The sequence below is a fragment of the Schistocerca gregaria genome, unplaced genomic scaffold, assembly GCF_023897955.1.
Source record: "Schistocerca gregaria isolate iqSchGreg1 unplaced genomic scaffold, iqSchGreg1.2 ptg000561l, whole genome shotgun sequence".
Classification (NCBI taxonomy): domain Eukaryota; kingdom Metazoa; phylum Arthropoda; class Insecta; order Orthoptera; family Acrididae; genus Schistocerca; species Schistocerca gregaria.
Window position 1 is genome coordinate 82,758 of NW_026061954.1, and position 19,484 is coordinate 102,241.

Consider the following 19,484-nt stretch of genomic DNA (forward strand, 5'->3'; position numbering starts at 1 on the left):
TATTTATCAGCAATACACCTCTACATGTGAACAATTTGCAGTACAAAGAATATCGAGTCTATATTCAATTTCTTGCCAAGTTCTTTGTAATATTTCCTCTGGTATTGTTGCAATCGCATTAGTGATACGATATCGCAACGTAGGAATGTTGTCCACTTTGGTCGCATACACGCGGTCCTTCACCAATCCCCACATGAAGAACTCGAGCAACATAATGTCGAGTGAACGTGGTGGCCAGGCAATGGGTCCTCCACGTCCGATCCAACGATTGGGAAATTTCCTAGACGGGAACTTGTGAACAGCCACTGACCAATGCAGCAGAGCTCCATCTTGTAGAAAAATGATGTTGGGTTGCAAGTCTTGTATCTGAGGGTACATAAGCTGCTCCAACATGTCCAGACACACTGACCCATTCACTGTTTGATCCGCAAAGAAGAACGGTCCAACAATCCTGTTGTGCATTAGCCCACACCAGATGTTTAATTTAGGGCTATCACGAACATGACCAATGACAATGTGCGGATTTTTCAAACCCCAAATCCAAACATTATGCGTATTAACCCTTCCTGATTGATGAAAGGCTGCCCCGTCTGAAAATAAAACATCTGTCCAGGAAGCTGACATCCATATCAATATGCTATATCCACAGCAAATTCTTGTTGTTGCGGTTTGTCATTCAGTGTCAGATGTTGCAGAATTTGCACTTTGTAAGCACACATACAAAGACAGTTTACCACACGATGCAATGTTGACTGAGGTACATCAAGTTGTCTAGATGCTTGATGAATTGACTTATGTGGGCTTCTGAGAAACAATTGTTTGATGTCCTCCACTGTCTCTTCTGAAACTCCGTAACATGCACCGCCAAAATGTTTCAGAACACTTCCTGTTGCCAGAAACTTCCTATACTATTCCTTAATTGTTTTCACGTCAGGCGGATCACATTCATACACATAACGATAATTCCTTTGCACAGTAATTGGCGAATTTGATTCTGCAAACCACACTACTGCTTTGGAGTCGCCCTTTTTACTTCATGTGACCATGCTGCACTCTGATGACGATACTTGGTACTTCTGATTCAGGAATATAAATTCTTTGAGATGCTCTACAATGTGGTGCATTTTTCATTGTCATATCTACTATGGTTTTTCTCTCCTGTGTCCTTGAAATCAGGGAGGTTTGAGTGGGGCACCCTGCATTTACAGCTGAAGTTAAAATGAAACATAGAAAACATTTTTGTAAATATAATCCTAGCTTCTGGTAGTGAGATTTGCATGACTGACTAACATTTCGTAGAATAACGTAACATGCTGCACATATCCATAGACTTCCTGCAAATGCAGCAAAAAAAAAACAGGAGCTACAGGAACTGTAGGTAAACAAATAAATACAGAATTATTAGTAAGAGTCAGTCTCCAAGGATAGGATTTTGATTATCCCATTCTTTTATCAGAATTATATGTCTTGAAAATTATAAAAACAGCAGAACAAAAGGTTGTATTAGATTATAATAAAGGTTTCACAACATTTCAATATGCACCAGTAAATATAATATTATCATTACATTTTGAACCAGTTACTTTACATAAATCTAATACATCAATAACCACAGAAACAGTTGTATGCACTTGCCAGGAAATTTATACCAATGATTATAATATGGAAATAAGTGAAGATGTAACTATACTTATTATTAATAAATCTACGGGATAAGATTAAAAAAAGTCAGGTATGATGTCGCTACTTGAACACACACGATTTTTTTTTTCTTTGAAACCAGGAACCACCAAAGATTTTGGGAGTACATTAAAAACAAAGCATCCAAAAAGTTTTGTAACAGCATATCCAAAACCAACACCAGCAAAAGAATCAGTATGAAAAGAAATTTGTAGGATGATTTCATGGAACATTATAGAACCATCTGACAGTTGTTTTAAAAAACCATTAGTTCCAGTTAAAAAACACTTAGAATCTATACAATTAGAGCTCAATAGCAGGACAGTTGACAAAATAATAGACCCAGGATGAGATAGACCTCCCACAATTGAAGAGTTACTATCACAGTCCACAGAGACAAAATACTTCTTCATTACTATGGGCTGTTACAGACAAATTCAATTACAAGCAGGGCCATGAAAATATACATGTGTTTCTTTTCTACAGTAGATCTTACCACTTTAATGCATTACCATTTGGTATCAACACCTTAGTTTCAGTGTTTGTCAGAGCTTTAGACAAAGTAATAGGTAGTGACTTACACAAAAAAAAACTTAATCATGTTGGTGACATAGTAGTCATATCTGAAAGCTGGATCAAACTTTTTCAAATTCTTGAATAACTTTTTAAGAAGAGTGCATTCACAAGGCACAACAATTAAACTTTCTATATCACCATTTGGACAAAATGTGGTCAAGTTTTTACGTTATGTAGTAAATAGTGAAGGGTTAAAGCTTGATCCACGTAGACTGCACACCATAAACAAGTATCCTGAACCATCAAACAAGAAACCGTTAAAATCATACCTAGGAATTATGGTATTTTATAGAAAAAATTTGCCACATGCTGTATTAAAACACCCCATATTTAATGGCCCTGCTTAAACACAACACACCTTGGCAATGGAAGCCAGAATGCAGCATAGAATTTAACAGAATAAAAACAGTTCAGTATCAGCATCGTTACTAGTTCACACAAATTCTGAGGAACCTTTCACTTGACACCAAATATGGCATATCATCTGCATCAGGAGCTACACACACCTAATGGACTAAAATACTGTCCAATAGCATTCACAAGCCAATTACAGGCAAACCACGACAGGAGTTAAGGAATCACAGGGTAGGAGACATTGGCTGTTGTACAACCATTTAAGAAGATAAAATACTTATTAGCAGGACATGTAACTACAATACACAGCGACCAAAGAGTGGTAAGCTTTTTACTAAAAAGTAATCTTTGGTACAGTCATTTACCACACTGGGCACTTTCTCTCCAAGAATTTAAGTTTTCAGTACAATACGTGACGGGACCGAGAATGTGATACCAGATGCATTATCTAGATTGCTAATAGACTTTAAAAAATGAGGATGTATAGGACAGAGTTAATTTTGCTATATACTTTCTGAAAGTTAACAAATATGAACATGACATTAGATTACTTTGTAGGAATTTAAAAAATGGGTGAGATGTTAAATAACCATGTTTAGAGCAAATCCCAGATGACAATATTATGACCTGGAAAATTACTTTATCATGAAAAAAAAGCATCAACAACTGGTTACTGTGTATTCCCAAAGATAGTATTACTTCATTAACCTGGTACACACACACCTAGGGTACACCCAATTTGGAGCAAAGAAGCAATTCATACGAGATAGTATTATCTCCGGAACATGTCCCAACAAGTCAAGAAAATATTGAAATGATGTGATACTTGTCAAGAAGTTAAAATATAAAATTTTAAGATGCAGACGTGGAGGACCCATTGCCTGGCCACCACGTTCACTCGACATTATGTTGCTCGAGTTCTTCATGTGGGGATTGGTGAAGGACCGCGTGTATGCGACCAAAGTGGACAACATTCCTACGTTGCGATATCGTATCACTAATGCGATTGCAACAATACCAGAGGAAATATTACAAAGAACTTGGCAAGAAATTGAATATAGACTCGATATTCTTTGCTATACTCCATAAAGCCCCAAGAATTATGGAATTTTACCAGTCAGGGGCTTCTACAGACCATTGTCTTGAAGGCTGGGAGGAATAGCGAACACATACTTCGTTTTGGGAATCCAAGGTGGGGAGTGGGAAGGGTACCTACCTTCTGGGTGTCATCTTTTTCTTCAATCCTATCCTTCCTAATCTTAATTTCCTTTCCTACTACCGCTACAAGGGGTGCCGATGTATCTTTTCCTCTATTTACTATTCAATAGCTCAATTGCAAGATTCCTCCTTTTTGTCTCTATTTATCTTAACCCATTATAACAGGACTGTCCGAAGTAGTGTCACCTAGAGAGCTTCTGACACTGTTAGTGAAGTATATAGTATTTATAGTTAATGAATGAATGGTACTAGTTTACACTTGACCACGACTGAACCAGCAAGTTCACAAACATTCATAATGAAGAGGCAATGAGAAAGGAGGCCACTGCATATTTATCTGTGATTACTTTTAATGCTGAAAGAATTACTTAAATGCATTTATTAGAAGACCACAAGTGACCCACTGGAAGCATTACATTTTATTTAATATCTACTGTGTCAACATCATCCACAGTACTTTATGTAACTAACTGTGACTGACTAGTTTGAACACCGAAGACTGTAAGCAACAGTATTTACCTATATGTTGAAAGAGTAGAGTTTGATACCTGAAAGTAAACTGGAACTGCATCCAGCCCCAAAAAGGGGTGGGGGGGGGGGGGTTGTGGGGATTGAAGGGACCAGACTACAAAGGCCATCGGTCCCCAAAAAGGGGTTTATGTGGATTACAATATATGAGAGAGAGAGAGAGAGAGAGAGAGAGAGAGAGAGAGAGAGAGAGAGAGAGAAGAAACATATATGAATGTATAACATGAGTCAAAATGTAACTTTTGTAATATGATATTATGTTGTAATGCTATAGTGCATGATAACTACTCCAAAAAGGGAGTTCAAGTAATGTAAAGATATACAGTTGGGATATCAGCTGCACATTAAAGATTTCGAGTATGTAAAGTGTAATATTCAGATGTTCTTTTAATTCAATTATAGGGGCACAAGTATTTTATGAAATAAACAATAGTCTGGGTGGCATCAGCACCGTCAACAGCTTTTATAACTAAGCAAGCTTGCTTATTTGCAGTGATATTCAAAAAATGAAGTGAGCATTTGTTAGTTGAAATAGCTGTACAATTTCCGTTTAAGTTGGTTGTATTTTTTATGTTCGAGGTACTCCAGGGGGTCTTGCAGCGATGCAAGTTCTCCAGTTGACATATTAGCATCATCATCACAAGTGCTTCCCCAGAGTCTGCAATACCATGTGCCGTTTCGTGGAGCACCACCTAGTTAAGTTCCATAGTTTGGGCTTCCAAACAATAATCAACTCCTTTTGATGTGCATCCCAAGAAATGAGACAGTGCATGTCTCTACAAAGCTACCACATTGTTATGTCCAATGTAGTACTGTTGGTGAGTTATTCTGTGGATAATAAATCCAGTCAGTGTTTGGCATTTGGGCTTACATTTCATGGCCACAGTGCTATTCTACAAAGATTTTCTGATCCTTGTGGAGGTATTGTCCAATTCACATCAGGATCAAACTTCGAGACATTTTTAGGAAGATGGGACACCTCACCATGTCCACCAATAAATATTCACTGTGAATGAAGTGAAGCAAGTATACAGTTAAACATCCTTAGGGCATCAACATCGTAAACATGTAGTAGTGTTTCAGTTGGATAAGTCAATCAACCTGTTCAGAAATACCAACAACATTTTCCTAAGTAGATTTATGAAAATCGTTGGAAACCAAACCTGGATAGTAGTATAGAGATTTGAGCCTAGATAGTTGTATAGAGATTGGAGCCCTACTTCTCCTAAACCCCCATCAACTGACTTAACCACGGTACCACCTCACTTGGTAACCACAAAACAGCTATTAATTTTTTTTTAAAAAAAAGTGATGTGATACTCGAGTTCATGGAGTTATGGCAATGTGGATTCCTTTATTTTAGTACTGACTTCACCAGCCACTGTCAAATACTGCTACACTTCTGAAGTGGTTCACTCATTTGAAAGACATTAATTGAGAGGCATGCCAAATGAAATTTTTACAAACAGACGATGGCAGCAATTTTTGAATTATTTATCACACTTCTACATATTTAAACATGAAGCAACCTTTCTTTTAATGACTTGATCATTCCTACTCTGTAGATCCACCATGGAGGATAACCTTCATGAGTGAGTGTAAGTCAAGGAATAAATTAACAAAACAGAAAAATCTCTTAGAAACTAATTCTGTGAACTGCAAAAACATTTTAATGTTTAATGTTTAACCTGCTGCTTCCAAGTTACACTAAGTACTTGCTGTTTATATTCTTCTATTACATTAATACCTACAGGACCACATTTACCATAGAGCAACACATACCTGCTTACAATTAACATTGCTACTGCTCTGAGAATAGACATCTTCATATGTAAATATTATTAATCAAATAATTTACAGCAGTAGTGCCCATGCATACTTTTAAATTTTCTTTTGAATTAATAGACATTCTCAATTCCTTGTTTTATTTCAGGTACAAGCTTGTTGAAGACCCAAGCACTACTATGACATAACCACTGGAATAAATACACTCCTGGAAATGGAAAAAAGAAAACATTGACACCGGTGTGTCAGACCCACCATACTTGCTCCGGACACTGCGAGAGGGCTGTACAAGCAATGATCACACACACGGCACAGCGGACACACCAGGAACCGCGGTGTTGGCCGTCGAATGGCGCTAGCTGCGCAGCATTTGTGCACCACCGCCATCAGTTTCAGCCAGTTTGCCGTGGCATACGGAGCTCCATCGCAGTCTTTAACACTGGTAGCATGCCGTGACAGCGTGGACGTGAATCGTATGTGCAGTTGACTGACTTTGAGCGAGGGCGTATAGTGGGCATGCGGGAGGCTGGGTGGACGTACCGCCAAATTGCTCAACATGTGGGGCGCGAGGTCTCCACAGTACATCGATGTTGTCGCCAGTGGTCGGCGGAAGGTGCACGTGCCCGTCGACCTGGGACCGGACCGCAGCGACGCACGGATGCACGCCAAGACCGTAGGATCCTATGCAGTGCCGTAGGGGACCGCACCGCCACTTCCCAGCAAATTAGGGACACTGTTGCTCCTGGGAAATCGGCGAGGACCATTCGCAACCGTCTCCATGAAGCTGGGCTACGGTCCCGCACACCGTTAGGCCGTCTTCCGCTCACGCCCCAACATCGTGCAGCCCGCCTCCAGTGGTGTCGCGACAGGCGTGAATGGAGGGACGAATGGAGACGTGTCGTCTTCAGCGATGAGAGTCGCTTCTGCCGTGGTGCCAATGATGGTCGTATGCGTGTTTGGCGCCGTGCAGGTGAGCGCCACATTCAGGACTGCATACGACCGAGGCACACAGGGCCAACACCCGGCATCATGGTGTGGGGAGCGATCAACTACACTGGCCGTACACCTCTGGTGATCGTTGAGGGGACACTGAATAGTGCACGGTACATCCAAACCGTCATCGAACCCATCGTTCTACCATTCCTAGACCGGAAAGGGAACTTGCTGTTCCAACAGGACAATGCACGTCTGCATGTATCCCGTGCCACCCAACGTGCTCTAGAAGGTGTAAGTCAACTACCCTGGTCAGCAAGATCTCCGGATCTGTCCCCCATTGAGCATGTTTGGGACTGGATGAAGTGTCGTCTCACGTGGTCTGCACGTCCAGCACGAACGCTGGTCCAACTGAGGCGCCAGGTGGAAATGGCATGGCAAGCCGTTCCACAGGACTACATCCAGCATCTCTACGATCGTCTCCATGGGAGAATAGCAGCCTGCATTGCTGCGAAAGGTGGATATACACTGTCCTAGTGCCGACATTGTGCATGCTCTGTTGCCTGTGTCTATGTGCCTGTGGTTCTGTCAGTGTGATCATATGATGTATCTGACCCGAGGAATGTGTCAATAAAGTTTCCCCTTCCTGGGACAATGAATTCACGGTGTTCTTATTTCAATTTCCAGGAGTGTATATCCCACTCAAAACCCACATGAGGTAACAAAGTCTATACGGAAATTATTTTCAAATTTTTTTTTCCATGGTTATGAAAATCACAACTGATTTTTATCATCAGCAACCAGTACCATTAAAGAGTAATTGTACTGGAAAGTGAGTTAGAATTCCAAGAGCTTTGATGAAGTCTCGCCAAGATCTCCAGCTACGAACTTCACACAGTATTATCATTCCTCTATTTGGTGAATACCTATTTTCTTTACTTCAGCTGCACTGTCCCAGAAGAAAATTTCATGAAACATCAGAAACTGAAAGTATGCAAAATAAACCAGCACCACAGTTTTCAAAGGTTTAGTGAGAGGTAGAAACTAACAAATCATCTGACGAAGAAAGCAGAAAGCTCATTAAATTTATTCATCAGTATTCATCATAATTGCACAGAGATGTATAGGCCTATGTGTTACTAGTTCCTGTCTTCTGTGGCTGCTCCTAATGTGTCAGTTATATATGAATAGCAGCAATATGTTTCATACAAAAAAGTAAAATTTGAAACACCAAAAACTGAACAATCAACAAGGTAAAATTCAACTTACATTGATACAAATATCTACATTCAACTGCATACAAATCATTTCAATATCAGCAGAAGTATGTCATTGTAAGCATGTTTTTATTTTTAAAGTAATTAGCAACGTATAATCTACACTGTTTCGTCTAGAGACACTGTAGACAAAAACTTCTAACTCTATCCATCCTCCTCTCACCATAGTTGTGTGTGTTCAGTAATAAAACACAGAAAACCAATATTACTGTCTCCACAAAAGAGTGTTTCCATAGGTGGACCTGTACCTATGTACTACTAGCATGTACACTTGCAGATCCACCATATTATAAAGTGCTGTTCAACCCAAATTCGCTGACATATGAGGCCTGGAACCTAATACAAATCTTTGTACTTATTGTCACTTCTCTTTCCTCTTTTGATTATTTAGTAGTATGCTATTAGATTTATCTATCATGCTGTATCCATTCAGTTTCACTGATTTCCATGATGTTCAGTTCCCTGCTTTCTTTGACATCCAGACAATCGGTGGTATATGCCTGCCATGACATGGTCAGTGTAGACTCAACCTGATGTATTCAGATATTATGGTTGGATACTCTGAAGTGACACGTAAGACTGGTAAACAAAATCACCTCTGAAGAGACTGACATAGCCATTTTACAATCATAAAACAATATTTTAATATGTTACCTATATTTCTGTGCACTAATGTATAACCTGAAGTGCACCAACAGACAAGTAGCAACACTGGTTTAAATGTTGGTAGAATTCTCAGCTTCTTAAAGAAGGAAACACACATTGACACAATCTTTTTGTCACCTTAAAACAGAGGATGGACTGGGATTAAGAATTTTGCTACAGATTTTAAAATACTTCTATAGATGATAGGAATGCATTTAGAAAAAAGATGACAATTTCAGATTGTTAACTTCAGCTTCTCTTAAATTTGCAGTCATAGTTTGCGCTCATAAATCACTGCATGTTTTCAGGGCATCTAATGACTTAGCTTTGAAGTGTTGTGAGGGGAGGGGAGAAGGGTAAAGAATAAGGAGGGAAGGGCGAAGAATAAGGAGGAACGGGCGAGAATGAGGGGAAAGGCAAGGGTGAAAGCAGGGAGGAAATGGCAAGGAGAGGAGGGAAGGGGAGGGGAGGGGTTAAGGGGAGGGGGAGAATGGGAGGGGGAAGTGGTGAAGGGGGGGAGAATGGGAGGGGGAAGTGGTGAAGGGGGGGAGAGTTGGAGGGGAGGGGAAGAATGAGAGGGGAGGGGACGGGGAAAGAGAGAGGACGAGAAAAGGGGAGGGATTGGGAAAAGGGAGGGGAGGTGGAAAGGGAGCGGAGGTGGAAAGGGAGGGGAGGTGGAAAGGGAGGGGAGGGGGAAAATGAGAAGGGGAAGGGCACAGAGAAAAGGGGAAGGGCACAGAGAAAAGGGGAAGGGCACAGAGAAAAGGGGAAGGGCACAGAGAAAAGGGGAAGGGCACAGAGAAAAGGGGAAGGGCACAGAGAAAAGGGGAAGGGCACAGAGAAAAGGGGAAGGGCACAGAGAAAAGGGGAAGGGCACAGAGAAAAGGGGAAGGGCACAGAGAAAAGGGGAAGGGCACAGAGAAAAGGGGAAGGGCACAGAGAAAAGGGGAAGGGCACAGAGAAAAGGGGAAGGGCACAGAGAAAAGGGGAAGGACACAGAGAAAAGGGGAAGGACACAGAGAAAATGGGAAGGGAGGGGCGGGCGGGGAGAGGGAGGGGCGGGCGGGCGGGGAGAGGGAGGGGTGGGGAGAGGGGGAGAGGAGGTCAGACGGAAGGGAGGGGGGAGAGAAGGGCAGATAGAAGGGAGGGGGGAGAGAAGGGCAGACGGAAGGGAGGGGGGAGAGAAGGGCAGATGGAAGGGAGGGTGGGGGTGGGGGTGGGGAAATAGAAGGGGAGGGGGAGTGATGAGGAAAGGGGAGGGTAAATGCAGAGAGAAATGAGGTTGTTGAAGGGGAGTGGAGAAGGCGAGGGGAAGGAGGAGGAGGGAAGGGAGGTGCAATGGAGTGTTTGGGAGAGGGGAAGGGGGAGAATAAAGAGAGATGAAAGAGGGGAAAGGAGAGGGAGAATTGGGAAGTAAGAAGAGACGAGGGAGTAAATGGGAGGTATGCTCAAAGGAGGATGTGAGAGGGCAAATAGACTGGGGGGCAGAAATGCCGTTGGGCATAAGAGTAATAGAGAAGGGTTGTGGGTGTGGAAGGGGTACGAAAGGATGATGTGGATGGGTGGAGACGGTTGTTTGGGCACACAAAGGTCTTCAGCGCCTGCTCAGTAACAGATTGAGATGTGTGTCAAGAACAGACTCAGAACAGTAAGATAAAACAGAACCAAAAACGCAGGGAACAAGCTTGGAAAAATATGTTCCTACCCACACCGAAGAGAGGGGTGAAGCATATCGGCAGCAGTAAAACATGTACAACACAGGAAGGACGTGGTAGAGGGAGCTAAAGCAATATAGCAGATGGAAGGGGGTGATGCAGCACAAGTGGGGATGACATGAGAGGGGGATTGATAGGTGGGGATGACATGTAGAGGAGGTTTGACACGTGTGGGGTAAGCAGGAAAGTAAGTGTCAAAAGGAGGGGGGCACAAGGGGGAGGGGCATGTGGTAATTTTGAGTGTGCATGGTGTACTTTCTCTGTTTCTATCTTCTGCATCCAGTGTAGCAAAACATATTTTTAATCAATACATAAATATAAGGTTGATTTTATTACCAACAATATATTTCACACATTGCTGTATACGCATTCTTTTGCCTCCACTTTTTCATCCTAGAGAAATAGTTCTAATGTATCACTGAGGGCGGAAAGAGACTTTTGTAATATGGCCCACTATTATCTGATAACCTCCATTAATGTAGCTGTAAGGGTCCTATATCATCACGTCAGGATATTTGTCATCAATCGTAAATGCATCCATCAGCTTTATGTCAGTGAGTATATTACAACTGCTCCTGGTTTTGCCAAGACAGAATTCCAAAGTAATCGCTACCCATCACAATGCCTTGAATAATGTGTGATTGTTGATGCTGGGTGAGAGCGTTTAGTGTGATAGTTTATTGGAAAGAATCAAAGAGTCGGAATTCCAGTCACATCAAATGGATCTCAGACAATGTGCTTGCTACCATTGCTTGTATGAAATTGCTAATTCACTTTTGAGAGAATTATTTGTTTGTTTTATTTTATGGCTCAAAAACACTCGGGTCATACACACCCATGTCAAAACTATAGAACATGAAGATAGAGAGGAGTTAAAAAATGCCTACGTGTCAATCCCAACTGGCTTAAGAGAAGACAGATAAAAACAGGGACATGGAGGGAGGTCTATAAAATACACCATAAAGAAACAAAGGTGCAGAACTAAAAATTTAAATGGCCTTTTCCATATTACTATGATGGATAAAAAGTAAAACGCAATAAACAGGTTGCACATCATTTGCTAAAATGGCCAATATCTCAGATGGCAAAACCAATCAGGAACATAAACGGTTAAAAAAAAAGGGCATTCTTCTGAATGGAATGAGGTACTGCCAAATTCTTTGGGTTTAAAGACCTTAACTAATAGTACCCTGTTAAGTATAATTAACATTCAAAATAATGCTGTAGCTAATCCTAGTTTATTATTTACATTTCACAGATTCATAAAAGGAGCTACAAATAAATTTTAACATTTCACCTTACAAATTTATATTTTAACCCAAACGATATAAACAACCGTTTTAACCAATAATCTGTCAGGAAATGGCGGACAGGAAAACCTTGGGCACAACGCGTACGAAGTGGTGGGGCAGTGCCACTTAACAAATGACAATGGCTAAAAAGGTAGTGCCCAATACGCAACTAAGTTAAAATGACTCCCTCACAGCGGGAGGGGCGGGAGGAGGTCATCCAACCCACTGGGAGAGGCTTAATAACCTGGAGCTTATTCCCATGAAGGGAGAACCAGTGGCAATGCCAAAGTGTCACCACCTCCTGACATCTGACAGATAGCAACACAGATCATCAGAGGGAATATAAGAACTAGTGGGCTGAGTATGAGGACTGCAGCCTTGGCAGCGGCGTCAGCAGCCTCGTTTCCTGTCAGACAGAGATGACCAGGAACCCACATAAATAGCACAGTGACTTCATCAAGAGTGAAGAAGTGACAGTTATCCTGAACCCAATGCACTAAGGGATGGATAGTGTACAGTACACAGAGGCTTTGAAGGCTGCTGAGATAGTCTGAGCAGATGACACAACTGGAAAGTCTGTGCCGTCAGTTATACTCTGTGGCCTGATATAGGGCAAACAGATCTGGTATAAATATTGAGCAGTGTGCCAGAAAATGAAACTGAATGGAATAATCTTAAGTCCCATGTTTGTTCACTATAGAGTTTGTGTGAAGCAATCAATGTCGAATTGTCGTTGTTGCTGTGGTCTTCAGTCAAGAGACTGGCTTGATGCAGCTCTCCATGCTACTCCATCCTGTGCAAGCCTCTTCATCTCCGAGTAACTACTCAATCTACATCCTTCTGAATCTGTTTAGTGTATTCATATCTTGGTCTCCCTCTACAATTTCTAACCTCAGCGCACCACTCCAATACTAAATTGATGATCCCTTGATGCCTCAGAATGTGTCGTACCAACCAATGCCTTCTTCTAGTCAAGTTGCGCCATAAATTACTCTTCTCCCCAATTCTGTTCAGTACCTCCTCATTAGTTACATGATCTACGTATCTAAACTTCAGCATTCTTATTCTGTAGCACCAGATTTCAAAATCTTCTTGTCTAAACTATTTATCATCCATTTTCACTTCCATACATGGCTACACTCCATACAAATACTTTTAGAAAAGACTTCCTGACACTTTAATCTATACTTGATGTTAACAAATTTCTCTTCTTCAGAAACGCTTTGCTTGCCATGGTCAGTCTACATTTTATATCATCTCTATTTCGACCATCATCAGTTACTTTACTGCCCAAATAGCAAAACTCATCTACTAATTTAAGTATTTCATTTCCTAATCCAATTCACTCATCATCATCTGACTTAGTTTGACTACATTCCATTATCTTTGTTTTGCTTTTGCTGATGTTCATCTTATAACCTCCTTTCAAGACACTTCCATTCCGTTCAACTGCTCTTCCTGGTGCTTTGCTGTTTCTGACAGAATTACAATGTCATCGCAAACCTCAAAGTTTTTATTTCTTCTCCATGGATTTTAATTCCTACCCAAAGTATTCTTTTGTTTCCTTTACTGCTTGCTCGATATACAGATTGAATAACATCGGGGAGAGGCTACAACCCCGTCACACTCCCTTCCCAACCACTACTTCCCTTTCATGTCCCTCGACTCTTATAACTGCCATCTGGTTTCTGTAAAAATTGTAAATAGCCTTTCGCTCCCTGTATTTGACCCCTTACACCTTCAGAATTTGAAAGAGAGTATTCCCGTCAACATTGTCAAAAGCTTTCTCTAAGTCCACAAATGCTAGAAATGTAGGTTTGCCTTTCCTTAATCTGTTTTCTAAGATAAGTCGTAGGGGCAGTATTTGTCTCACATGTTCCAACATTTCTACAGAATCCAAACTAATCTTCCCCGAGATCAGCTTCTACCAGGTTTTCCATTCATCTGTAAAGAACTCATGTTAGTATTTTGCAGCCACGACTTATTAAACTGATAGTTTGGTAATTTTCACACCTGTCAACACTTGCTTTCCTTTGGACTGGAATTAAAATGTTCTTCCAGAAGTCTGAAGGTATTTCACCTGTCTCATACATCTTGCTGATCAGATGGTAGAACTTTGTCAAGGCTGGCTCTTCCAATGGAATGTTGTCTACTCCTGAGGCTTAGTTTCAACTTCGGTTTTTCAGTGCTCTGTCAAATTCTTCACAAAGTATCATATATCCCAACTCATCTTCATCTATATCCTCTTCCATTTCAATAATATTGCCCTCAAGTGCAATGCCCTTGTATAGACCCTCTATATACTTCTTCCACATTTCTGCCTTCCTTTCTTTGCTTAAAACTAGTTTTCTATCTGAGCTCTTGATATTCATACAAGTGGTTCTCCTTTCTAGGTCTCTCCAATTTTCTTGTAGGCTGTATCTATCTTACCCCCTAGTGATATATGTCTCTACATTATTACATTTGTCCTCAAGCCATCCCAGCATAGCCTTTTTCACTTCCTGTCTCGATCTCATTTTTCACACATCTGTATTTCTTTTTGCCTGCTTCATTTATTGCAATTTTATATTTTCTCCTTTCATCAATTAAATTCAATCTCTCTTCTGTTACCCAAGGATTTCTACTAGCCCTTATCTTTTTACCTACTTGATCCGATGCCTTCATTACTTCATTGCTCAGAGCTACCCATTCTTTTTCTACTGAATTTCTTTGCTCCATTAGTGTCAAACTTTCCCTAATGCGCTCTGAAATTCTACACAACCTCTGGTTCTTTCACTGTATCCGTGTCCCAACTTCTTAAAATGCCACCTTTTTGCAGTTTCTTCAGTTTTAATCTAAAGTTCATAACCAATAAATTGTGGTCAGAGTTCACATCTGCCCCTGGAAATTTACAACCTGGTTTCTAAATCTGTCTTACCATTATATAATCTATCTGAAATCTTCAAGTGTCACCAGGCCTCTTCCACATATACGCCCTTCTTTCATGATTCTTAAACCAAGTTCAAGTTATGCTATGTTCAAAATTCTACCAGCCAGCTTCCTCTTTCATTCCTTGCCCCCATTCCATATTCATCAACTTCTTTTCCTTCTCTTCCTTTTCCTACTATTAAATTCCAGTCCTCCATGACTATTAAATTTTCATCTCTCTTCACTATCTAAATAATTTATCTCATCATACATTTCTTCAATCTCTTCATCTTCTGCATAGCTAGTTGGCATATAAACTTGTACTACTGTGGTAGGTGTGGGTTCGTGTCTATCTTGACTACAATAATGCGTTCGCTATGCTGTTCATAGTAGCTTAGCCGTGCTCCTAATTTTTTATTCTGTATGAAACCTACTCCCGCCGATTTGATTTTATATTTATAACCCTGTATTCACCTGACCAGAAGCCTTATTCCTCCTGCTTTTAAGTAATAAAAAGAAATAATTTGTATTTTTGGTGATTCACCATCAGGAATTGAAATACATCTCACTACATTCATGGAACTGGAAGGGGCAGCATTGTCATACTGCAACACACCCATCGACAGTGTTGTAGTGCAATTAATGTGCATATAATTTGCTGCACTTGATAATATTATGTAGAATGATGTGTAACACATGGTATTACCAGCGCATCCTTGGAATGCAAATATGCGCAAAGGATAATAAATTAGACTTAAGGTAATTTAAAATTCAGTTTTGGGTCATCTGAGTATTATTAAACCACAGGTATTTTATGTTCCCAGAACCCTATCCATACAAGACTGACAAACAAGTGTTATAATTATAGCATTCCTAGTCCCATGTAGCAGGCTGAATGGTCCTTGACCACTAAAGTTCATTTGGGACAAAAACGATATAAAAAACATAATAAGTAATAAAAGGAAACCACAACAAAGATCATACAGGGTGACTCAAAAAGAATACCACAACTTTAGGAATTTAAAACTCTGCAACGACAAAAGGCAGAGCTAAGCACTATCTGTCGGCGAATTAAGGGAGCTATAAAGTTTCATTTAGTTGTACATTTGTTCGCTTGAGGTGCTGTTGACTAGGTGTCAGCGTCAGTTGATGCTAAGATGGCGACCGCTCAACAGAAAGCTTTTTGTGTTATTGAGTACGGCAGAAGTGAATCGACGACAGTTGTTCAGCGTGCATTTCGAACGAAGTATGGTGTTAAACCTCCTGATAGGTGGTGTATTAAACGTTGGTATAAACAGTTTACAGAGAATGGGTGTTTGTGCAAAGGGAAAAGTTCTGGACGGCCGAGAACGAGTGATGAAAATGTAGCATGCATTCAGCAAACATTTGTTCGCAGCCCAGGAAAATCGACTCGCAGAGCTAGCAGAGAGCTGCAAATTCCACAATCAACTGTATGGACAGTCCTACGAAAAAGGTTAGTTATGAAACCTTATCCTCTGCCGGTTGCGGTGGTCTCGCGGTTCTAGGCGCGCAGTCCGGAACCGTGCGACTGCTACGGTCACAGGTTTGAATCCTGCCTCGGGCATGGATGTGTGTGATGTCCTTAGGTTAGTTAGGTTTCAGTAGTTCTAAGTTCTAGGGGACTAATGACCACAGCAGTTGAGTCCCATAGTGCTCAGAGCCATTTGAACCATGTTTTGAACCTTATCGTCTGAAATTGGTTCAAGCACTGTCTGCAGCTGATAAGATTTAAGGAATCGATTTCTGTGATTTTATCCTTGCTCAAATGGAAACAGATAAATCTTTTGTTTCAAAGATTGTGTTTAGTGATGAAGGAACTTTCCACACTAACAGGAAAGTCAACCGTCACAATGTCTGTATATGGGGCACTGAGAATCCGCGGGAAACAGCTCAGTATGAACGTAAGAGAATTGGCTGTTCCCTCAGCTCGAACAAAAAGCACAACAATTCATATTTCAGCAGGATGGAGCGCCACCACATTGGCACTTATCTGTCCGTAACTACCTGAACATCAACTACCTGAGGCGATGGATCGGCCGCCAGGCAGCCCGTGACAGAGCACTTCATCACTGGCCTCCAAGAAGCCCTGATCTTACCCCCTGCGATTTTTTCTTATGGGGGTATGTTAAGGATATGGTGTTTCGGCCACCTCTCCCAGCCACCATTGATGATTTGAAACAAGAAATAGCAGCTATCCAAACTGTTACGCCTGATATGCTACAGAGAGTGTGGAACGAGTTGGAGTATCGGGTTGATATTGCTCGAGTGTCTGGAGGGGGCCATATTGAACTTCTCTGAACTTGTTTTTGAGTGAAAAAAAAAAACCTTTTTAAATACTCTTATTAATGATGTATAACAGAAGGTTATATTATGTTTCTTTCATTAAATACACATTTTTAAAGTTGTGGTATTCTTTTTGAATCACCCTGTATTTCAAAACAAATAAAATACTATAGCAGCTTAGGGAGGGAAGCTTGAAGGGGAGTGGGACGAGGGGCATGCAGGAAGGGGGCACGGGGCAAAGGATTACTTATGGAAGGGGGGGGGGGGGGGTGATGCAAGAGGGAACTCCTCTTTTAATGAGTAAATTACATTCAGTTTGCTTAGTAAAAGGCTTCTACGAATATTTTTGCACCCTTTTATTAAGGCAAAGTTCTCAGTACCCAATATCTTTCTGAAGTTTATAAATGAATTTGTACTTACGTCCATCATCTTCAAGTGATTCCAGTTTCACTTCTTCAAGCGGTATGATGTGCTGCTTATTATACTGTGAACAGAATAAATATTGGACAGTAGGTGGCCTTAGTCAATAAATGTGAATTCAGAAGTTTAAAATACCCTAAATTATTCAAGTACGTACCTCACAATAACAAAGCAAGCAGGTGAATGTCTTCATGAAGGTTTTACAATCCACATACTATTAACTGTAATATTTTTACATGAATGCATCGAACCTAATCAACAGTGATCATCTATTATACTAACACCACAAAACGCAATCATACAGATACTGGAAATCATTTCCAACAGTAATGTAAAGAAACTCACATCTGTGAAACTTCTAGTGACCACAAATACAACCCTTTCAAACAATGGAAAGCCCAGGATGGAATAACAACAACACAGAAAGGATACTTTATTACTCACCACACAGAGGAAGCATGAGATGCATAGAGGCACAATGAAAAAGTACACTGGAAATATTCCAGTTTTTGGACAATGTCCTTCTAAACAAAACACACATCTACACACATTCACATAAGAACAACTTGCGCACACATGGCCACTGTCTCCAGGCACTAAAGCCCAAATAGAGGTCCTTAATTGGGCCTTAGCACCCTGAAACAGTGGTCGTGTGTACGAGCTGCTGCTGTTTGAATGCGTGTTATTTTTCACCTTCTGTAGAAGGACTTTGTCTGAAAGCTGAAGTATTTCTAGTACACCTTCTCAATCCACCTATCTGTAACTCAACGCCTCTTCAATGTGGTGAGTAGCAATCTATCATTTCCATATTGTTGTTATTTCATATAATATTTTCACATATAAAACTCAACCTTACACATTTACCATTAAAAATTGAAGTAACTAGTGATCAAAGACTCTTAATATGCAGTATATGCTCACCACACAAAAATGTGAATGTGCACCATGTCAAACGTACTATAAAAATTGTTAATGTAACAATGTGTAATGAAATTCATTAAGACTGTAAAAGCAATGCTTTTTCATTAAAATAAGCAAATAAGTCTGCTTTAGTGTTTACTGTGAATTTTCTTGAGTAATTGGACATCTTCTTGAGGTATCATTGTAACGTGTAACTGGACAATGGTCCATTTGGCACGTGGGAAAAAATTCATTTATTCATTCATACACACATCCATACACTGTATTCCATAAATCCCAGCATGAAGGAGAACATTCAGGGATGTTGTACAAGTCTAGTTATACACTAACAGGCAAAAGCAATCATTTCTCTATAGTACGCTAACAGCCAATTATAACAGCTAATCTATTCATATTGACATTTGTGAGCATTACTTCTAAAATTTATTTATACACGTATATATTATAAAGAAAACAGCTACTCTGAAACAATGCCACCTCTTTTACTACCAACAATGAGAGATCCACATTGTGCAATCAACTTTTTGAAACTGTCTATACTGTGGTGTAGGTCAGAGACCCAGCAGCCATTCACCTTCGTGGACCCTCACTCGCAAGTAATCAATGAAAAAAATTTCGTTGTTTTGTGTAATTGTTCTGTAGTCCTAACATCAACAGATATACATATAATCGTGTTATAGTGAAGTGGTTAGCATATGTTGCTGACATGCAAAAGGATTTTTTAAAATTATTATCTATGTTTACTTTTATTCAGTTATTTGGTTTAAATGTAATTTTTTAACCTTTCTAATCGTGTTTCACGTCAATTTTATCATCAGATTGACTTTTTGATTTGCTCTTATTATTCCTTCTTTTTTCATTTGGAATCTCTTTGCATGTGATTTTAAATTATTTTTATTTATCTGTCACACTATTTAAATGTCTGAAAA

General features: G+C 40.3%; 1 protein-coding gene across 3 annotated transcripts in view; it reads right to left on the minus strand.

Moving 5' to 3' along the window:
* Positions 1 to 19,484, minus strand: part of LOC126314467 (pleckstrin homology domain-containing family F member 2-like) — a 112,484-nt gene that overhangs the window by 71,929 nt on the left and 21,071 nt on the right. For all 3 annotated transcript variants that reach the window (XM_049992435.1, XM_049992434.1, XM_049992436.1), the window contains exon 4: positions 17,635 to 17,698. In XM_049992435.1, the coding sequence (XP_049848392.1) occupies positions 17,635 to 17,698 (64 nt within the window). The remainder of the gene's footprint in view (positions 1 to 17,634; positions 17,699 to 19,484) is intronic.